This window comes from Symphalangus syndactylus, chromosome 2 (genome assembly GCF_028878055.3).
Source record: "Symphalangus syndactylus isolate Jambi chromosome 2, NHGRI_mSymSyn1-v2.1_pri, whole genome shotgun sequence".
NCBI classification, from domain to species: Eukaryota; Metazoa; Chordata; class Mammalia; order Primates; family Hylobatidae; genus Symphalangus; species Symphalangus syndactylus.
The window spans coordinates 6273678-6296583 of record NC_072424.2 but is presented as its reverse complement, the minus strand read 5'-3'; the positions used below and the strand labels follow the sequence as shown (position 1 = coordinate 6296583).

Genomic DNA, 22906 nt, shown 5'->3' with positions numbered 1-22906 from the left:
TGTGTCTCAAAGGGTGCGTGGGCTGCGGTGCTGGCGCACGCTGTGTCTCAAAGGGTGCGTGCATGTGTGGTGCTGGGGCGTGCTGTGTCTCATAAAGGGTGCGTGGCTACGGTGCTGGCACGCGCTGTATCTCAAAGGGTGCGTGTATGACTGCGGCGCTGGGGCGCGCTGTGTCTCAAAGGGTGCGTGGCTGCGGTGCTGGTACGCACTGTCTCTCATAAAGGGTGCGTGTGTAACTGTGATGCTGGTGCGCGCTGTGTCTCATAAAGGGTGCGTGGACGTTCCCAGACGGCTGTCCTCATCCCAAGAGCAGGGCCTGGTCGCAGTCACTGGGCACTCACTGCTGGCCGATGATGAGCAGAGAGCCAGGGACACCTTGTGCCGCCGGTTCTCTGGCCCCTGCCCATGCACCGATGGTGATGGAGAATTTCCTGCCACGGTCTCTGGGGACCACAGACGGGCCCATCTCTGACCCTGGGCTTCTTATAAAGCTGTGCAGATCCCAGGCGGCGGCCCTGGGCCCTCAGCATTTCCTTCCCGGGGCTCCCTCTGGCCCAGACGTGGGAGCTGATGTCCCCCACACCAGCATGCCCCGCTCTGCCGCAGTGTGGGGGGGTGATGAAGGGAACCACACAGCACCCACACCTCACCAGTGTCTCGGAGGACAAGGTGCACCACCCTGCCATGTTCTCCAAACGCACTTATTCAAACCCCCACCTGTCCTTCTCCCGAGCCTGTCTCTGACATCGCCAGACTTCCACTGAGCATACGGCACCTCTGGACCCTCGCAGGGACCGGGCCACCCTTCCTGGTGGTGACATGGGTGCCGTGTCCCCCATGTGAGCTGCTGAGGGCTGGAAGGCTAGTTTCTGCCATGATTCAGAGGATGGGTGGGTGGGGGATGGGGAGCTGCGTTCTATCCCCTCGGACTTCTGATTCTGCTCGTGGCATGGCCGGTTCTTCCCCAAATGTTCTTTGGCTGTTGTCATCCCGCAGCCCAGCCAAGGACAGGAGGGCCCTGTTTGCCAGGAGTGCAGCGGGGCTCATGGACACCTCTAAGCACGTGTCCACTATGGCTGCTGTCCCGGGAGGGGGCACAGACCCGCCACACCCATTTCCCCAGAGGAAACCAGCACAGGCCTGTCTGGAGCACTGGGCTGATGGGCTAAGCCCATCCTCCAGCAAGACCAGAGAGAAGCACACAGGCCATTTACCCAGTTACAGTTCCAGCGACAGAACCATCCAGCCGCAGCGAGAGGGATGTGTCCCTTTATGGAGGGCCAAGCACTGCCTGGCACTGCAGTGGCTCCACCGTGCACGGTGCTGTCCCAGGCTCCTCTGCCTTCCACAGCCTTATGGCTCCAGGGCCACGGAGACGGGCACCCACCCAAAGCCATGGTCCTGGAGCTCTGCCCTGAGGAGCTGCCCGCCCCACTGGCCACCCCAAGTCCAGGCCAACCAAAAACTGCAGGCACGGGCCTGACGTCCGGGCAGACACAGGGCATATGCAGAACACACAACACGGAGCGGTTCTCACATTGTAATTCTCAGAGGTGAAAACTATACAGACATTGCTGGAGCAGTTTGAAGCTCTAGAAAACATTCACCTCCCCACCCACTACCCCCAACCCACACCCTTGACCTCCAAGAACTGAGCCGAGCCTGGGGCACCCGCAGCCTGCGCTGCAAGGGTCACCTTGTGAGGAGGGCCGTGCACAGCCTCGGAGCTGAGCAAGGACAAAGACTCCCGTCCCATCCACGGCCCCAGCCCCCCATGAGCGGTAAGAGGGTGCCCAGCAGCGCTTCCTCCGTCCAGGCGGGTCTCAGGGGCCCACAGGCAATGCCCTCCTTGCTGCCCTCCACAGGTGTCCGCTGCACCCACAGCCTCTTGTCCCCTGCACCACCACGAGCCTGAGGTGTGAAATGTGTCCGGGGCACTGTGGGCACCGCCAGCCAGGCTGCTGGGTGGGAATGTGAATGCCAGGCCTCGGCCCATGGCCCTCCCTCTGGCAGCCGGGTCTCCAAAGCAGCTCGAGGGGTGAGGACCACGGGCATCCTGGCCTAGCCGCTCCCGGCCGAGGGGCAGATGGGGCCACACATGGGCAGGGTAGAGCGTTCCACCTCGTCCTCCACAGGCTCCACAGCATCCCTGGACTCAGGGGTGGGGAGAGGTTCGCTCGGGAGGTCCTGGCTCCTCTTCAGCCTGGGGTGGCAGGAACACACGGAGGGCGTTACACCCCCACCTCCCTGGCCTCACGGTCCCATGACCTCCCCACGGGCTCACGGGATGGGCCATGGCGTGGATGCCCAAGCGTGGGCCACAGGCTGAGTGTCTGCTGGAAAGGCCACGCTCCCGACACACTGGGTGCGGCAGGGAGCCTGGGGACAGGTGGGGGCCCGTGAGCACGCTGGCGAGACTCAGCGAGTTTCCGGCCAGAAGCCGAAAGGCCTGACTGCAGGTGCCATAGGTCAGTGACTTGGGAATGAGGCTCCTCTGCCCCGTGAGGGCAGAGGGGGCATCCATCCTCCCTTGGGCCCCACCGTGGCAGCTGCTGCTATTTCTGGCCTGCCTTGCCCGCTGCCAGTCATCTGTGTCCTTTCTGTCCCCTAGGGCCTGACATTCAGGAAAGGTCTGCTGAGAGACTGAGGGCGTGCCTGGGTGGGGGAGTTGACGTGGCTCTGATGGGGCCTCCTAGGAAGTCACCACCCCTCATCTGAGTCTCTCCCCAGAAGATTCCAGCCACGGGCCCCGCGTGGAGCACAAACATGCCAGAGCCTGGCAGGGGCCTCCCGCCGCTCCCCTCCACAGCGGCTGCTCAGAGTCCCCAAAGACAGCGGGGCCACGCACCCCAGGCCCACAGAGGTCACGTAGCTGCAGGGCCTGCAGGGTCTCAGGGCTCGTGTGAGAGCGGGGCCACACACCCCAAGCCCACAGATGCCAGCTCACATGGCCAAGAAAACCTTAACCTTAGCCCCATTTTCCTCCTCTCTGCCACCATGCCCACCCACCCCCAATACACTCACTTTTCTCTGTTAAAAATGACGAAGTCTTGCTGGATTGCATCAAGGCAGTCTTGAAGATAGTCGTTCTCCTGTGGACGGAAAGGCACACGTGAGTGTGGGGGACGCTGTCCAGGTTCCACCCACGTCCCCTCGAGTGAGTGAGTGGCATCCCCATCAGGCCTCCACCTGTGGCTTTCTTTGGATGATGGCTTCTGAGCTATTGAAGTGCCCCAGCCCTCCAGCAGCCAGACTGCCTGGGAGCTCGCGTCTCCACGGTGATTCATCCAAGCCCCGGGGATGCCAAGGCCCAGCCCCCTTGCCTCGGGGTGGATGCCTTGGACTTGCTCCGTGGGGGCTGCAGGACCAGGTGGAAGCTGTTCTCTGAGGGACTTTGCTGGAAACCACTCTGTTGCCAGGCCTTTCCCATCTCACACCGGGTTCTCCCAGCCCCTCATCACGGCACACACGTGCCCGTCCCAGGCCTGCTTCTGGGGCCCTGCCCAGAGAATCCTGGAACCAGGGCTGTCTTAGAAGCAAGCCCTCAGGACAAGCTTCTGGACTGAGGCCGCCCCTGGCAGGACGCACGCTTACTGGTGTGTGATGGGCAGGCAGGACTACTTCCTTCAGGCAGCAGGACCACTTCCCAAGATGCAGGGGTCAGGGGAGGGCGTGGGTGGGGTGGAGGGGGTGCTGGCCGCTCAGCGCTGGCAGGGTGTGGGGAAAGCATCATTATGGTGACCGTGGACTTGGATGGTGACGTCGGTCACTACCAATGCGTAAGCAAATGACAGACCCAGATGAGCCAAGTCACAATGAAAAGTGCAGGGAGTCACAGGCCTCGGGGTGGCATTAAAAGGGCCCCCACCTCCTGCAGCTGAGGGTGTTGAAAAGGGCCCCATATCCTGCAGCTCAGGCCAGAGGATGCCCACTTGTGAGGACCACAGAACCTCAGATCCATAGGAAGTCACCCAGGTCACAGGCAAGGCCCTGGGAGGGTGGGAGCTGGGCTCTGAAGGCTGGAGGGGACGTGTGAGTGGATGCACACCAGAACGCTCACTCGTATCTAGACATACAAAAGGTACAGCAAAACCCAGTGTTACCATCTTACGGGACCACCCCACCATGCGATTGGCCAGTGACGGAAGCATCGTTATGCAGCACGTGACAACAGTCTGCGTTCACCCGAGACGGACAACAGCATGCTTTCACGGCCCCAGCCAGGGCTAAGGGGAGTCTTCCCTGTCACAGTGTCGTCTGTGCCTCGAACACCTGGACACTTTTGCCTGCTATCCATGGATCCTATTTTTGGTCTCCTCTATCACCCAGGCTAGAGTGCAGTGGCGTGATCTTGGCACACTGCCAACTCTGCCTCCCGGGTTCAAGGGATTCTCCTGCCTCAGCCTCCCAAGTAGCTGGGATTACAGGCGCCCACCACCATACCCAGCTAATTTTTGTAGAGACAGGGTTTCACCATGTTGGCCACGCCGGTCTTGAACTCCTGACCTCAGGTGTTCCGCCCGCCTCGGCCTCCCAAAGAGCTGGGATTACAGGCGTGAGCCACTACGCCTGGCCCTGTGGATCCTATTAATGCTGATTGCCAAGTGGCAAGTACTCTGGACACCCTGTAAACCCAAGAACAGAGTGTGGGAGATCAACCCTGTGAAGATGCAGAAGGCTGTTCTCCGATGAATGTTTCAGGGATTTGGTGACATGCATCACACTGGATGCGCCCGCCAAGATAAAGGACAAACCGTCTCACCTTGCACCTCTTCCCACGAGGAAGGAGGCGTAGGGCTCGATACATTTCTTGGGTTTGGGGAGCAGCTCACGTTCCCCACCCCGAGGCAGTGCCCTCCGTGTCTCTCCTGGATCTGTGGTGGTGTGAGGGTTTCACCCTGGCAGCGGGAATGTGGACTCTCTCTTCCCGGCCCTGCGTGGGGACTGTCCCACCCGCTCCTCCTGGTGGTGTCACCCTGGTCCTGGGCGTTCCCCACACATGCACGGTGTGAGTGGCCAGCACCTTGCCGAGGACTCGAGAAGAAGCCGGCAGACTCCCACGCTCTCTGCGGGCAGCCCTCTCCTCTCCCTCCAGGCTTTGCCCTGTCACTGTGGCCTCCCCTGAAGGAGTTGCCATCCTGGCAGGGGACCTGTCCTTAGTCATCAAGAAGAGGACAGGCTGGGTGATTTGCTGTGTCTCAGCGCACTCTGGTCTAACCCTGATATAGGCAGACAAGTCTGCAAACTCTGGCCGGCCTGAGAAGGTGATGGTGACCTAAGGCTCAGACTGCTCAGAATGAGGGCGTGACCGAGCCACTGGGGTCCTGGGATTCACAGCGACACTGGGTGGGAGGGGCTGGGGTGGGCGCCCGGGATGCAGAACATGAGTGCCCGTTGTGGCTCTGTGTGCAGCCCAGCGACAGGGGCTGTTGGTCATCCTGCAATGTCCACAGCCACATTTTCCTAGGCAGAGAGGCCACCAGAAGCCTGAGGAGCTGCTCCAGAAACATCTAGAAGAGGTGGCTCTGAGCAGCGCCTGAGCCGGGCTGTGTCACCGAGATGTGCGACCATGACCCCTCTCCACAGGGACGCCCTTCCCAAGGTGCGTGGAGCGCTGCCAGCAGGACGCCATGGCGGGGTCTGTGCCTGGCCTGGATCTGCCCTGCTCTTCCTCTGACAGCCCCTGCCTGTGCCTCCTCCTTGGGTGGCTGGAGCCCTTTGCCAGCACACACACAGCCAGGAGGCCACAGAGGAGCCCTGTGCCCATGACTGGTGTGGGCGTTTGAGAGCCCAGCTCCCTCAGGGCAGGGACCTGTTGAGTCACAGGTGACGCTCCAGGTCCCCTGAAGTCTGAAGCCGCTCCCCACAGGGTTTCCGGATTTCTGCTTGAAAGCCAAGCTCTGCTGGCATCTCCCATCCCGAGGAGAGCGGGGGGGCGGGGGTCTCTCCTGGATGCGCTTCCTGAGTAACTCGACCAGGAATCCCCGTCTCAGGGCACCCGTGGTGCCTCCACACATGCTGAGACACAGCATCGGACCCCAGATGTCACCCACAGCGATGAGGGGCCTCGGAAATGGACCAGGCTTCAGTCCCGAACACCGTCACAAACCTGCTTGGCAGCTCAGGTGCAACTGCCAAACCCCTCAGCATTCAGTGGACATGCAAGGGACCCAGAATAGTCAAATAATGTCCAAAAAGAACAAAATTGGGGGACTCACAGATCCTGATTTGAAAGCTTGCTACAAAGCTACAGTTATCAGGATGGTGTGGTCCCGGCGCAGGGCAGACATCTGGACCAATGGAATAAAATGGCAAGTCAAAAAACAAGGAGTGATGTCAAAAGCAATTCAATGGGGAAAGAATCGTCTTTTCAGCAAATGGTGCTGGGACAGTCAGATATCCACCGATGAGAGAATGAAGCTGGACCCTCACTTGACACTGTTCATAAAAAGTAACTCAAAATGAATCATGCAGCTAAACGCAAGAGCCGAAACTATACAATACTTAGAAGAAAGTGTGGGAGTAAATCCCTGTGGCCTCAGCTGAGGTGATGGATCCTTAGACAAAGCACAGCAGCCGAGGAGGAAACAGCCACAATGGACAACGTCAAGGTCCAAGACTTCCCTGCTGCAAATGATGCCCTCAAGAAAGAGAAAAGATAGCTCACGGAACAGGAGGAAATACCTGCCAATCACCTGTCTGACCAGACGCCTGTGTCCAGGAAATAAAAGACATGACTCTTACGAAGAAACACAAAGATGAGCAAGGACTTCTGGCTTCTGCTCTGCTGTGAACAACGCGGAAGGCCTCATTCCCATCCCTGCAACAGGAAAAATGCTGAACTAATGAAAATCAATGACTTTTCCTGGGCCCATCAGAGAGCTGAGGTCAAAGCACTGTGGCGACCCCCAAGTCTGGAGAGACAGGTGAGCAGAGTCACAGCTGAGACCCACTGGCCTGGAGCAGAACTGATGGTGCAGGAGCTGCAGGAACACCTCCCGGGCAGCTCTGGGGAAAGGCTGGGGCCATGTGCAGAACTCCTGTGGCTGCAGTCTTATGGGGCCCCCAAACTTTTGTGGGTTTCCCCTCCAGGAACCCTGCCAGGTCTTAAGCCAAGGATGATCCCTTCCCGGCTCTGGCGTGGGATGGGGACAGTCACCACTGTGAAATATACCTGGAGCATTCTCCACAGCAAGTGGAATTTACTCTCCAAAGGAAAGGCTTATCTCACTTGGGGGAAGACTGTTTTTCAGCCTGTACCCGCTTAGCCCGTCTCACCTAAGGGGAGGGGAAAAGCACATCAACAACTGTGAAGGGGCACAGGCCCCCAAGACTGAGATTTGGTCACAGACTGCAACAGTTCCCTCCCCGCCATCTTCCCAACACACCCACAGGGCCTCCGCAGTGTGACAGGGATTCCAGCAGAGAGGGCCACAAGACGCAGACTCTCTCTGAGGAGGAGGATTTAGGGAAGCCCAAGGGCAACCCAGGAAATGAAAAGAAATGTGAAGCCTCTGGTACCCACAGCTACAGCAGACATTAAACCCTGCCCCAAACCTGGCCAGATTACATAAACCTCACACTAAAGGCCCATCTACTTCAGCTCTTATTACCAGATACATCATCATGTCCAGCTTTCAACCAACATTACAAGGCAGACTACAGGGTCTTAAGGAAAAAACATAGAGTGTGAAGAGACAATGCACGCATTAGAACGGATCCAGATATGGCACCCATGTTGGAATTATCAAACAAGAAATTTGAAATAACTGTGATTAATATGGTAAGGGCTCTAAGGGAAAAGCATGCAAGAACAGATGGGTAACAGACAGGCAATGTAAGTAGAGAGATGGAAACTCCAAGGAGGGATCAAAAGGAAATGCTGGAAATAGAAAACACTGTAACAGAAATGAGGATGCCTTTGATGGTTCCTCAGTAGACTGGATCCAGATGAGGAAGGATCTGTGAGCTTGAAGAAATGTCAACAGAAACTGCTCAAACTGAAATGCAAAGAGAAAAAAAAAAAACAGTGGAAAAAAATGAACAGAATATCCAAGAGCTGTGGGGACAATTTCAAACGGCACCACATATGCATAATTGGATTTCCAGCAGGAGAAGAGAAAGAGAACAGAATATTTGAAATAATAATGACTGGGAATTTTCTGAAATTAATGACAGACACCAAACCACAGATCCAAGAAGCTCAGAGAACACCAATCAGAGTGAATATTAAAAAAAATCTGTACCAAGGCATATCATTATTCAAACTGCAAAAAACCAAAGACAGAGAAAATCTTGAAAGGAGCTGGGGGTGGGGAGGAATCCTACTTATGGAAAAAGAATTAGAGCAGATTGCCTGTTAGAAATCACATAAGCAAGAAGAGAGTGGAGTGAAATATTTAAAGTGTTGAAGGTAAAAATCCTACCAAGCTAGAATTCTATATCCAGTGAAATTATTCTTTAAAGGTGAAAGAAAAATAAAGACATTTTTGGACAAACAAAAAGGGAAGGAATTCATCTCTGTTAGACCTGTCCTATAAGACATGTTAAAGTTCTTCAGGGAAAGGAAAATGATTTAGGTCAGCAACTTGGGTCTACATAAAGAAAGGAAGCACGTTAGAGGAGGAATGAATAAAGGTAAAATGAAATTTTTAATTTTTCTTAATTGATCCAAAAGATAACTGTTTAAAATAACAGTAGTAACAACGTAATGAGCAATTATAGCATACAGATAAATGAAATGAATGACAGCAATGTCATCAGGAACAGGAGGAATGCATGAGAGGTGCCGTCACAACCCCACTGCACATGAGGGGGCAGAGTGTCAGGTGAAGGTAGACTGTATGGTAAAGGTATACTGCAATGTCCAGGCCAGCCACTAAAAATATTTCAAAAGGAAGTATAATTAATACGCTAGGAGAGGAGATAAACTAGAATAATATAAAATGCTTAGTTAAAACCAGAAAAGGCAGAAAAATGGGGAAAAAGGAAGAACAATAAATAGACTACAGTTACAAATAAGGTAGATATCATATTGAACTATATAAATGACTACTTATTTATTTACAAGACAGCATCTCTCTGTTGCCCAAGCTGCAGTGCAGGGGCATGATCATAGCTCACTGCAGCCTTGAACTCCTGCACTCAAGCGATCCTACTGCCTCAGCCTCCTGCATAGCTGGTATCACAGGTGTATCCTACCACACCCAGATGGTTTTTTTTTTTTTGTAGAGACAGGGTCTCATCATGTTGCCCAGCCTGGTCTCAAACTCCTGGACTCAAGCAATCCTCTCACCTCAGCCTCTCAAGTCGCTGGAACTACAGGCATGCACTGTTATGCCTGGCTAATTTTTTTAAGTCTTTTATAGAGCTGGTGATAAGGTTTGGCTGTGTCCCCACCCCAATCTCAGCTTCATTGTGACTCCCACAATTCCCATGTGTCATGGGAGGAACCCAGTGGGAGGTGATTGAATTATGGGGGTGGGTCTTTCCTGTGCTGTTGTCATGATAGTGAATGAGTCTCATGAGAGCTGATGGTTTTAAAAACAAAAGTTTCCCTGCACAAACTCTGTCTGCCATCCATGTAAGATGTGACTTGCTCCTCCTTGCCTTCTGCCATGATTGTGAGGCCTCCCCAGCCATGTGGAACTGTAAGTCCATTAAACCTTTTTCCTGTATAAATTACCCAGTCTTGGATATGTCTTTATTAGCAGTGTGAAAACAGACTAATACAGTAAATTGGTACCCATAAAGTCGGGTGCTGCTGAAATGATACCCGAAAATGTGGAAGCAACTTTTTAGAACTGGGTAATAGGCAGAGGCTGGAACCGTCTGGAGGGCTCAGAAGACAGGAAAATGTGGGAGAGTTTGGAACTTCCTAGAGACTTGTTGAATGGCTTTGACCAAAATGCTGATAACGATATGGACAATGAAGTCCAGGCTGAGTTGGTCTCAGGTGGAGATGAGGAACTTGTTGGGAACTGGAACAAAGGTGGCTCTTGTTATGCTTTAAGCAAAGAGACTGGCGGCATTTTGCCCCTGCCCTAGAGATTTGTGGAACTCTGAATTTGAGAGAGATGATTTACGGTATGTGGCAGAAGAAATTTCTAAGCAGCAAAGCGTTCAAGAGGTGACTTGGGTGCTGTTAAAGGCACTCTGTTTTAAAAAGGAAAACAGCATAAAAGTTCAAAAAATTTACAACCTGACAATGCAATAGAAAAGAAACTCCTGGCTGGGCACGGTGGCTCATGCCTGTAATCCTAGCACTTTGGGAGGTTAAGGCAGGCAGATCACCTGAGGTCAGGAGTTCAAGACCAGGCTGGCCAACATGGCGAAACCCTGTCTTTACTAAAAATACAAAAATTAGCTGGGTGTGGTGGTGCATGCCTGTAATCCCAGCTACTTGGGAGGCTGAGACAGGAGAATCACTTGAACTCAGGAAGCAGAGGTTGCAGTGGCAATGAGCCACCATTGCACCACTGCACTCCAGCCTGGGTGACACAGCAAGCCTGTCTCAAAAAAAAAAAAAAAGGGAAAAAAAAGAAAATCCCATTTTCTGAGGAGAAATTTGCATACGTAACAATGAACTGAATGTTAATCACCAAGACAATGGGGAAAATGTCTCCAGGGCATGCCACAGACCTTTGCAGCAGCCCCTACCATCACAGACTCAGAGGCCTAGAAGGAAAAAATGGTTTCATGGGCTGGATCTAGGGTCCCTCTGCTGTGTGCAGTCTAGGGACTTGTTGTCCTGCATCCCAGCCACTCCAGCCATGACTGAAAGGGGCCAAGGTACAGCTCAGGCTGTGGCTTCAGAGGGTACAAGCCCCAAGCTGTGGCAGCTTCCATGTGGTGTTGAGCCCGCGGGTGCACAGAAGTCAAGAACTGAGGTTTGGGAGCCTCTGCCTACATTTCAGAGGATGTATGGAAACACCTGGATGTCCAGGCAGAAGTTTGTTGCAGGGGTGGGGCCCTCATGGAGAACCTCTGCTAGGGCAATGCAGAAGGGAAATGTGGGGTCAGTGCCCCTACACAAAGTCCCCACTAGGGCACTGCCTAGTGGAGCTCTGAGAAGAGGGCCACCATCCTCTAGACCCCAGAATGGTATATCCACCAACAGCTTGCACTGTGCACCTGGAAAAGCCACAGACACTCAATGTCAGCCCACGAAAGCAGCCAGGAGGAAGGCTGTACCCTGCAGAGCCACAAGGGCAGAGCTGCCTAAGACGAATGGGAACCCAACTCTTGCATCAGCATGACCTGGATGTGAGAGATGGAGTCAAAGATGTTCATTTTGAAGCTTTAAGATATGACAGCCCTGTTGGATTTCAGACTTGCATGGGGCCTGTAGCCCCTTTGTTTTGGCCAATTTCTCCCATTTGGAATAGTGGTATTTACCCAATGCCTGTACCCCTATTGTATCTAGGAAGTCACTTGCTTTTGATTTTACAGACTCATAGGCAGAAGGGACTTACCTTGTCTCAGATGAGACATTGGACTGTGGACTTTTGAGTTAATGCTGAAATAAGACTATGGGGGACTGTTGGGAAGGCATGATTGGTTCTGAAATGTGAGGACATGTGATATGGGAGGGGCTGGGGCAGAATGATATGGTTTGGCTGTGTCCCCATCCCAATCTCAGCTTGAATTGTGACTCCCACAATTCCCACGTGTTGTGGGAGGAACCTGGTGGGAGGTGATTGAATTATGGGGGTGGGTCTTTCCTGTGCTGTTGTCATGATAGTGAATGAGTCTCGTGAGATCTGATGGTTTTAAAAACAAAAGTATCCCTGCACAAGCTCTCTCTTTGCCTGCCGCCATCCATGTAAGATGTGACTTGCTCCTCCTTGCCTTCCATGACTGTGAGGCCTCCCCAGCCATGTGGAACTGCAAATCCATTAAACCTTTTTCCTGTATAAATTACCCAGTCTCAGGTATGCCTTTATTAGCAGTGTGAAAATAGGCTAATACAGATGGGTCTCACCTTGTTGCCCAGGCTGGTCTCAAACTCCTGGACTCAAGCAGTCCTCTTGCCTCAGCCTCCCTGGTCACTTTAAATGTGAATGGTCTAAAATACACCAATTAGGTCAGGCACAGTAGCTCACATCTGTAATCCCAGCATTTTGGGAGGCTGAGGTGGGAGGACTCCAAGAGTTTGAGACCAACCTGGACAACACAGTGAGACCCTGTCTCTACAACAAAATTTTTTTCAAATGAGCCAGGTGTGGTGGTGCACACCCACAGTTCAGGCTATTCTGGCAGCTGGGGCGGGGAGGATCACTTGAGCCCAGGAAGTCAAGGCTGAAGTGAGCCATCATTGCACCACTGCACTCCAGTTTTGGTAATAAACCAAGACCCTGTCTCTAAAAAAAAATAAAGTAAAATAAAATATGCCAATTAAAATATATTGTCAGAGTAGACTAAAAAAAAAGACAATAAAAATTTTAAAACATTTGGATAGACATTTCTGTAGACACAATGCCTGATAAAACACCTCACAAGATGTTCAATATCATCAGAGAAATGCAAACCATAACCACACAATCGCTGCACACTAAGATACCTATGATTTTTTAAAAAATAAACCAGACAATAACAGGACTTGGTAAGTATGTGGAGAAATTAGAACCCTCACACACTGCTGGTAGGTGCATAAAATGGCACACCTGCTGTAGAAAAGGGTAGGTGTTTCCCCCAAACATGAAGCACAGAGTCACATATGACCCAGTAGGTTCATGCCTAGGTATGTGCCCCCCAAAAATAAAAGTACATATCCACACAAAGACTTGTACGTGAACGTTCACAGCAGCATTATTAATAATAATGAAAAATGTTAACAAGCGGAAAGAACAAATACTCATCAACTGATGACTGGATAAAGGAAAGGTGATATATGTGTGGAATATTACTCAGCCATCAACAGGAATGAAGCACTGACAGGCTACAACGTGGACGGGCCTCAAAAGCATCCTGCAAAGTGAAAGAAGCCAGCTGCAAAGACCACACAGTGTGTAACTCCACTTCCATGAAACGCTCACAACAGGCAACCCTACAGAGACGGAAAGTAGCTTCATGGCTGCCAGGGGAGGGGAGAAGAGGGGAATGGGGCGTGACTGCTAATAGGTGGGGTCTTTCTCTTACATTACATGAAAAGGTTCTAAAATCAGATTGTGGTGGAGGATGCACAGCCCTGTGACTATATTAAAAACCACAGAATTATATTATATGCTTTACATGGGTGCACTGTATATTGCATGGAATGTGAATTATATCAAAATAAAGCTGTTTCCAAAAACCTCTCAGCCTCAAGGTTAACAGTGGGACTTTTTTTTGGAGTGATGGTTTCCCTTCAGGACACCTCCCACCCTCAAGCCAAAACATCTCCCCACAACCAACCCAAGACAAAGCCGAGCTCCTCTGCTCACAGGTGCCTGGCCTCACCTGTTCCCAGCCAGAGCCTCCTGGGAGCTCAGCATGGCCGGCTGGGCTCTGCACACTGTCCGTCCTTGAGTCTCCCATGAGGGCTCCTACCTCATCCTGGGCCTGTTTCTACACCCCAGAGCCCTGGCTCCGGACACGCTCTGGTAGGGGAAACTTAAATATCCGATGGGGGAAATGCCAAAGAACCCCTCAACCCCGAGAACCTTCCAACCATCCTGTGGCTCTCGGCAGCGCCTCACAGTGGCCACCTGGCAGACAGCAGCTCTCCACCAGCAATTCTGCCTGAGGACACCCGGGGCTGCCGGCAGCAGTCCTGGAGGAGGGGTGAGGATGGGAGCCTGACCCACTGGGGGGGCTGTGTTCCCCCCAAAATCAGGGCACCCAGGGCATGACCCCACCCCTGCCCCCCACATCAGGGGGAGGAGGGGACTGACACCCGTCTTCTGCCCAGGACCAACACAGGGCCCACCAGGTCTGAGGAGGCTGCACGGGGGCTGAGGCATGAGTTTCCCAGAACATCCACCACAGGCTCAGGCAGACACAGGGGCAAGGGGACCACCGAGGGACCCAGGGTCATCACTGTCACCCCGACATCAACACACAACCGTAGCTACTCCTTGGTGAATATCAGCCACATCCTGGTGGTATGGGCCAAACTGTGTCCCCAAAAATGACACACTCAAGTTCTAATCCTGGGTACCTGTGAATGTGACCTCATTTGGAAGTGAGGTCTTTGCAGATATCATCAAGATAAGATGGGGCCAAACTGGATCAGGGTAGGCCCTAAATCCAATGCCTGGTGTCCTTATGAGAAGAGGGGAGGAGATGGAGACGCACATACAGGCAGACCCCACGTGGCAGCGAAAGCAGGGGCTCGGGGGATGCTTCTAGGCCAAGGCAGCCTCTACCGGAGGGTAGAGGGGCAAGGACTGGTTTTCCTCCCCAGAGAGCCTTCAGAGGGGGCACGGCTTTGCTGACATCTTAACTTTGGACTCAGGCCTCCAAAACATAAGACAACACATTTCTTTTTAAATCTGCTGATTAAAAGGGAGCCTGTTGATGCTCTATTGTGACTATCATGTTCACACGGAACACGAACCACATACGTCCACATTGGGAACACCATGTCCTCACATGGCAGAGGATCAAAGACTCAAAAGAGGGCTGAAGTCACCCTTCTACAACAGCATTAACCCCACCCATGCTGGAAGAACCTACATGGCCCCATCAGCCCCCCAAAGTCCCATCTCTACCACCACCACAATAGGAAGCAAATTCCAACATGAGTTTTAGGGGAAACATTTCAGCCACAGCACCCATCAAATCCCTGATAAGACCACAACCTCAGACAGTATTAGCTCACACTCTGGTGACACCTGGAAGCAGGGAACAGAGCTGCACCTGACAAGGCCACGACCTCCGTCAATGTTAGCTCACACTCTGGTGAGACCCTGAAGCAGGGAACAGAGCTGCACCATGCCTGGACTTCTGGTTTACAGAAACTATGAGATCATCACATAACTGCCCAAGGGGTTCACCCTACCCGCTGCCTAGACAGAGCCAATTATCAAGACAGGGGAGCTACAGGAGACAGAGTGGTTCACGCACAGCTAGCTGTGCAGGAGACCGTTTCGTTACGACTCAGATCCGTCTCAGAGAGATGCACTGCTGTTCTTCATCCACCTGATTCGTGGTTATCTGTCCTGGCAGCCCCAGAATACCAGCATGCCTGGGTGAGCATGAGGGCTTCACGTGGCTGTCCCCGCACACACAACCAAAGCCGGCACACCTGGGCGAGTGTGAGGGTTTCACATGGCTGTCCTGGCACATATACCTGATGCCGACGCACCTGGGCGAGTGTGAGGGCTTCATGTGGCCATCCCTGCACACACTCATAACTGACAACGCACCTGGGCGAGTGTGAGGGCTTCACGTGGCCATCCCTACACACACAACTGACACCGACACACCTAGGTGAGTGTGAGGGCTTCACATGGCCGTCCCCACACACACAACTGCTGTTGACACACCTGGGCGAGTGTGAGGGCTTCACATGGCCGTCCCTGCACACACAACTGACGCTGATGCACCTGGGCGAGTGTGAGGGCTTCATGTGGCCATCCCTGCACACACAACCAAAGCTGGCACACCTGGGCGAGTGTGAGGGCTTCACGTGGCTGTCCCCCACACACACAACCAACGCTGACGCACCTGGGCGAGTGTGAGGGCTTCACATGGCTGTCCCCTACACACACAACCGACGCCGACACACCTGGGCGAGTGTGAGGGCTTCACATGGCCGTCCCCGCACACACAACCAAAACCAATGCACCTGGGCGAGTGTGAGGGCTTCACATGGCTGTCCCCGCACACACAACCAACACCAGCACACCTGGGCAAGCATGAAGGCTTCACATGGCCATCCCCGTGCACTCATAACGCCAGCCCTGGTTGTCCCTGCCCACCTGCTTCATAAGGAGCAAGGTGGGGGCTGGGAAAGGCAGAAGGGAGGTCTCTGGCCTTCTCAGGACTTCAGGAAACGGTCTGCTGGACTTCCGAGATGTGTGGGCTGCCAGGGGTCCCTGCACGCCTTGCTCAGTGGTGGAGAGGAGCCCCAAGCCCAGCCCACTGCCGCGCCCTGAGCCTGCCCCGGCACTCACGGACTGGGAGCTGTCCCTGCTGTTGTCCCGGGACTTGTTCTTGGCCAGGCGCTTCTTCTTCTTGTGCAGGGGCCTGGACTCCAGGATCATCTCCTCCAGCTCAAAGGTGGGGTCGCAGTGCAGACGGCCTTTCTACAGAGGGATGGGTGCTGAGCCCCGGCCCGTGGATGACGCCACGTCCATCCCCAGGGCCCCCCACCTGAGCTGCCCACAGGCTTACGTTGGGCACGAAGCCCGGCTCCACCCTCTTCTCGCTCAGGTGGTCCCACAGCACGCCGGCCAGCGCCGGGGCTGCCTGCACGTCCTGGAGGCTGGAGAGCCGGTGCTCGGGGTTCACAGTGAGGAGCTGCAACCAGGCATGAGTCAGAGGGCCCAGGGCCCACAGCCCCCCAGCACAGAATAGCCCGCCACCCCCAGGCCAGGGCACCCTGAGGAGGGTTCCGCCAGGCCTGAGGTTCGGACTTCAGGAACCTCAGGGCCACACGAGGAAGGGTGGGGCCGACGGCCAACGTCAAGCAACGCACCGTGGCTGGCTCAGCATGTGGCCCAAGGGACGCCTGTTCTGAGTGCTGCTACCCAAACCCCTGGCGCCAGAGGACAGCAGAGGGATCTGCAGGGAAGGCTCTGCTGGGACTTGCCAGGAGGTGGCAGCCGAGGCCTGGCTAGCAGCTAACACTCCGCACGTGGCTGGCCTCACAGTAACCATCCCAGAGCCACTTCCTTCACCGCATGGGACCTCCACAGGCCAGATGATCCTGGGGCAGCCGTGCGTGTCCTGGGAAGCAGCATCCCAGCGCTGGCACCTCCCGCCTTTCCAGGGACAACGCCGCAGACCCAGACCCCGTGCAAGGTTTCCCAGGCCTGGGCTTGGACGTGTGGGTCATCCCCAGTGCCCACGCAGGCCCTCTCTAGCCCAGTGCCACCTTGTGAGCCACCTGGGCAGGTGTGGCCGAGCTTCGTGTGGCTACAGCAGAGTTAAGAGGCTCTCGGGGCTGGGGAGAGGCCCCGGCAGGCAAGGCCTCCCTAAGGCTTTAGGCCGCTTGGCTACAATTCCAGGGCAGGAGGCCCCACCTGCCTGAGACATGGGAGCCGGGAGGCAGCCGGGACGGTGTGGCACACTCACTCACCTCCCTGTCCTGCCTGGGCCTGGCTCTGACTCCGAACCCCCTACGGTGTTAATGCGAGGCTCTGCTGTGCAGCCCAGTGAAGGCACAGCCCCAGCCTAGCCCCAGATCACAAACGGGAGGCACTACTGATGGCCACACCCCTGCCCGTGTCCCTGCCAGGCTGATGTCCCCTGAGAGGCGTTTGCAGTGGGCAGTGGCTGCCCACCTTCCACAGGAGGCACTGGGGCAAAGGGTCCCGGGGATAGAATGGACTTGAACCCCCCCATCCCACACCCTCCTTCCAATATGTGGGACAAGGGGACCTGGCTCAGGGCTCCTCCGTGGTGACCGGCAGGGCGGGCGCACAAGCCTGCTGTGAGGGTGCCTGGGGACGCAGCTCAGGGGATCACCAGGACACCAGTGACCTGGTAGGGCTCGCCATGAGAGGGCCACAGAGCCTGCCACCAGCTCGCTTCCTGGGGCTTGGGGCTGCCATCTGCGGAGGCCCCCACAGGTTGCAGTGAAGGGACCTGTGCCTGCTAGGAAGCGGCACTAAGTGTGCACTGGAGGGGGTGCCCCGAGCCGCAGGTGAATGAGGGAGTGGGGTGGGTGCTCGGTGGGTGAGGAGGCTCAGGGATGGGGGCTCACCTTCCGCAGCAAGGCCACCATCTCCTTGGACCATGTGGGGACATACTGGACGCTCACGGTGCTGAACAGCTGCACCAGGGACTCGACGGCGTTGCTGGAGTGGATGTCATAAGGCCTCTGGAGATAGGGAGGCAGTGCTGGGCAGGTCCTCCTAGCCCCCAGGACACCCAGAACAATGCCAGACACACGTGCCATCGCCCTAAGAGGACCCCTCCCCCACCCCAAGTGCAGGCACAGCTCTGAGCACAGCCTGGCCTCCACCTGCCGCGGACGAGCCTGGGTTAGATAAAGCTTGTGCCTGGGTCCTGCACCATGGCTGCTGCGCCCATCTGGCTGGGATCCCGGGGGGCCTGGGTCCAGGTAGATCAGCCCCAGAGGGCCAGGAGGGAGCTGGCTTCCTTAGAGGTGGGGTCCTGTGCAGGGCTGAGGGGTATGGTCCATAAGAGGACCCCCAGCCTCCTGGTCTCCAGGACTGGCCTCGCCGTGGCCACAAGGGTGAGAGCACAGGGCCCCAAAAGAAACTTTTTGTGGAAAGTTCCAAGGCAGCACCCCTGCTGGCCAGTTCTCGGCCTTGTCCACCCCCATAGAGGCTGGCTTGCAGGCCCCAGCAGCGGCCCCGGGAAACCACAGTGAATCTGTCCTTCCTCCTCCTGCTCAGGCATTCCATCACCAACTGCACACTCTGCTAAAAGCATGACTCCTCAGACAGAGTGGAGACATCCCTGTGCACCTGGGCACTGGGGACAGCCACCCCCTTCCCGGCACTGGTGGGGGCAGATAGCGGGGCCTGGCAGCCAAGCCCGGGGGCTGCAGGGGGTCCATACCCATCCTCGCAGCAGCTCATAGGCCATCACCCCCACTGACCACCAGTCCACCTCGAAGGAGTAGCCAGTCCCGCCGTTGATAAAAGAGTGGAAGATCTCCGGAGCTTTCCGACAGAAAGAAGGAACAACAGCTGTCAGGGGTCACAGCCCGGACCCACGGACACAGGGCCGGCACCTTGAGGCCACACCCTGAGACCAGGCTGCCTCCAGGGTGGGACAGAGAAGCCACCGAGGCCTTGTCCTTCCCACCTGGAGGAAGCCGGCTCCCATCTGGAACCCCAGCTCGGGCTCACCCATGTACGGCTTTGTGCCCGCTAACGCCGTCGCCCGCTCCCCGTCCTTGATGATGGTGGCGATGTTGAAGTCGGTCAGATGTGCATGTCCTGCGCAGAGAGGGGTCAGGTGTGGCTGTCCCAGGATCAGAGACACATCCTTGCGTGCAGGATCCTCCTCCCCCAACAGGCCCATCCCTGCCACCACCCACCCGGGCTGCCCACACCCGGCCCCACACACCTCTCTCATCCAGGAGAATGTTGTCAGGCTTGACATCTCTAGAAAGGGCACAAAGTGGGAAGGTGAGTTGGGAAATCTGCCTTGTTTCTGCCTTGGAATCTCTGTCACAATCCCTGAAGTCCCCAGGACACCCCGCCCACCCACTCGAGGCAGAGGCCTGGGAGCTTGACTTGATCCTTGGATGATGCTAGGACCTCACATCCCTGGGTGGGGGCAGAGGCGATGAAGTCAGCCACTTCGTTCCTTGTGGCATCTGGACAGCAGCACACACCTGGCACCAGACGCTGGGAGGGGGCCTGGAGCCTAGGTCATAACCAGATATCCGAGTCCCCAAAAGCAGAAATGCAAACACCAGTCCATTCGACTTTAAAATACACCCCACAGATATTTTCATTTTGTTCCATAGCTGCGGAATTTCAGTCTAATTTCTGCTTCCCAATTTTACTTCCTTCATAATCTGCTTCCTATTTTCTTCTTTTAAATTTTATTTTCAGAGCCATCACACCAGCTCTGCTTCCTAATTTCATCTGCTTTAAGCTAATGTTAAAATTAGTTTGGATTCCCTGGGACGTGGTGGATGGGCAAACGGGAGCCTTCGGTTAAACGGACCAGGTGAAGGCCACCTGCTGTGACCAGGCCTGGTGGTCTGCCCACCAGGGCTAACAGCCCCCTGTGCCCAGTCTCAGCTGGGGGTGCTGGGACGAGGTCCCCCTAGATGGACACCAGGCACACAGCTATGGGGCTGACCTGGTCAGCGCAAGTGCCACAGCTGGGGGCAGGCACTCAGGCAAGGGCGGGGCAGAGGAGCTGGACCCACCCTGCGGGAGTGCGGGCGCCCTGCCGGCAGCCTGACCTAAGGCCGCTTCCGCCCCACCCACCTCAGCAGGTACCCACGCCGTCTGCCACGCACACACCTGTGGATGATGTGCTGGCCGCGCAGGTAGTCGAGAGCCAGCGCCATCTCGCAGATGTACAGCCTCACCGTGTCCTCGGAGAACTGCACGTTCTGCTGCAGGTGGTAGCGCAAGTCTCCGCCCAGAAGCAGGTCCACGACCATGAACATGTCCTCCTCGTCCTGGAAGGAGTACCTGAGGGCACCAACGGAGGGCCTGTCGTGCGCACAGCTGGGGAGCCGGTCATGGCTGCTCCCACAGCTGACACACTCCCCCTAAGGACCACAGCCCCACCCCAGCATCAGCCACCAGGCATTCCCAGGAGGAGGGGCCTGCCCAAGGCACTGATTGCACCCCAGCCCAGAGCTGCTCTGAGCCCAGATCCTGGGGAAAGACACACCACCCTGTGCTGGAGGTGGCCCAGCTGGGGCCAGAGGCACCTGGGAGTGGCAAATGCAGAGCAGAGCTACGTGCCAGCTCCGGGTGCTTCAGGCTGCCTGGCCTCCTCTTCGGTAAAATGGGGATACAGACATCTGCCTCGGAGGGTTGTTAAAGAAAATGGGGCCATGTAGGTACCACTCTTGACACAGTGTTGGGCAAAGAGCTGGCATTTAATAACCAGCATCCATGGTGGTGACAATGGCAGTGATGGTGGTGACGGTGGTGACGGTGGTGAGGATTGAGGGTGGTGGTGATAACAGTGATTGTGGTCGTGGTGATGGTGATGGTGATGGTGACGGTGGTGAGGATTGAGGGTGATGGTGATAACAGTGATTGTGGTTGTGATGGTGGTGATGGTGGTGAGGATTGAGGGTGATGGTGATAACAGTGATTGTGGTTGTGATGGTGGTGATGGTGGTGAGGATTGAGGGTGGTGGTGATAACAGTGATTGTGGTTGTGATGGTGGTGATGGTGGTGAGGATTGAGGGTGGTGGTGATAACAGTGATTGTGGTTGTGATGGTGGTGATGGTGGTGAGGATTGAGGGTGATGGTGATAACAGTGATTGTGGTTGTGATGGTGACGGTGATGGTGACGGTGGTGAGGATTGAGGGTGGTGGTGATAACAGTGATTGTGGTCGTGGTGATGGTGGTGACGGTGATGGTGACGGTGGTGAGGATTGAGGGTGATGGTGATAACAGTGATTGTGGTTGTGGTGATGGTGATGGTGACGGTGGTGAGGATTGAGGGTGGTGGTGATAACAGTGATTGTGGTTGTGATGGTGGTGATGGTGGTGAGGATTGAGGGTGATGGTGGTAACAGTGATTGTGGTCGTGGTGATGGTGGTGATGGTGAGGATGACGGTGGTGAGGATTGAGGGTGATGGTGATAACAGTGATTGTGGTTGTGGTGATGGTGATGGTGATGGTGACGGTGGTGAGGATTGAGGGTGGTGGTGATAACAGTGATTGTGGTCGTGGTGATGGTGATGGTGGTGATGGTGGTGAGGATTGAGGGTGATGGTGATAACAGTGATTGTGGTCGTGGTGATGGTGGTGATGGTGAGGATGACGGTGGTGAGGATTGAGGGTGATGGTGATAACAGTGATTGTGGTTGTGGTGATGGTGATGGTGATGGTGACGGTGGTGAGGATTGAGGGTGGTGGTGATAACAGTGATTGTGGTTGTGATGGTGGTGATGGTGGTGAGGATTGAGGGTGATGGTGATAACAGTGATTGTGGTTGTGATGGTGGTGATGGTGGTGAGGATTGAGGGTGGTGGTGATAACAGTGATTGTGGTTGTGATGGTGGTGATGGTGGTGAGGATTGAGGGTGGTGGTGATAACAGTGATTGTGGTTGTGATGGTGGTGATGGTGGTGAGGATTGAGGGTGATGGTGATAACAGTGATTGTGGTCGTGGTGATGGTGATGGTGGTGATGGTGGTGAGGATTGAGGGTGATGGTGATAACAGTGATTGTGGTCGTGGTGATGGTGGTGATGGTGAGGATGACGGTGGTGAGGATTGAGGGTGGTGGTGATAACAGTGATTGTGGTTGTGATGGTGGTGACGGTGATGGTGACGGTGGTGAGGATTGAGGGTGGTGGTGATAACAGTGATTGTGGTCGTGGTGGTGGTGGTGATGGTGATAACAGTGACTGTAATAGTATGGTGATAACAGTGATTGTGGTCATGGTGGTGGTGGTAATGGTGGTGGTGCTGGTGACAATAGTGATTGTGTTGATTATGGTGGTGACAGTGATGACAGTGATGATGGTTGCAGTGGTGATGGTGATGACGGTGCTGAGTTTTTCAGTCCATAAACTCTCCCCCACTGACTAGTGCCAGAGACTCCATGGGGGCACATCTCCATTGTAGGGAAGCCCTGGTCTTCCGGCAGGCTCAGAAGAGACACTGAATTAACCAACCCCAGCATGCCATGGCCACCTGGACCCCTGCCAGCCCTGGGGCACGGGAAGGGGCACAGATGAGGAGGGGTAGAAAGGGCCTGTGGGTGGCAGGGGCATCTCCGAGGCACGAGGGCCAGGGAGCACCAAGGGCGGGAGAGGACAGCCGGTGCCTTCCCAGTTTCAGGGCAGCGAATCTTTCTAGCGAGGCCACGGCAGGCTCACCAGAGGTTCACCAGGAAGACGTGCTCCACCTCCTGCAGGATCTCCAGCTCCCGGAAGACGTTGCGGACCTCATCACGCTCGATGCACTGCTGCTTGTTCATGTACTTCATGGCGTACATCTTCTCCGTGTCCCGCTTCTGCACAATGCACACCTGGAGGGCACAGGGCTGTTCGGCAGGACGCCTGAGGACGCCTGGGGACACGTGGGGACACCTGGAAATGTATGGGGATGCCTGGGGACGCATC

General features: G+C 55.2%; 1 protein-coding gene across 3 annotated transcripts in view; it reads right to left on the bottom strand.

The window, feature by feature from the left end:
• Positions 1 to 1526: 1526 nt before the first annotated feature.
• The window catches only part of LOC129464136 (serine/threonine-protein kinase 32C), a 99941-nt gene continuing 78561 nt past the window's right edge, over positions 1527 to 22906 (bottom strand). For 2 of the 3 annotated variants that reach the window (XM_055245164.2, XM_063616496.1), the window contains 10 exons: positions 22661 to 22812; positions 20106 to 20279; positions 19192 to 19229; positions 18972 to 19061; positions 18679 to 18782; positions 17855 to 17971; positions 16321 to 16446; positions 16101 to 16232; positions 3025 to 3092; positions 1527 to 2203 (listed from right to left, as the gene is read on the bottom strand). In XM_055245164.2, coding sequence (XP_055101139.1) covers positions 2062 to 2203; positions 3025 to 3092; positions 16101 to 16232; positions 16321 to 16446; positions 17855 to 17971; positions 18679 to 18782; positions 18972 to 19061; positions 19192 to 19229; positions 20106 to 20279; positions 22661 to 22812 — 1143 coding nt within the window. In that variant the 3' untranslated portion in view covers positions 1527 to 2061. Of the gene's footprint in view, positions 2204 to 3024; positions 3093 to 16100; positions 16233 to 16320; positions 16447 to 17854; positions 17972 to 18678; positions 18783 to 18971; positions 19062 to 19191; positions 19230 to 20105; positions 20280 to 22660; positions 22828 to 22906 lie in introns of all 3 variants that reach the window. The other variant, XM_055245157.2, reaches the window with a different exon arrangement.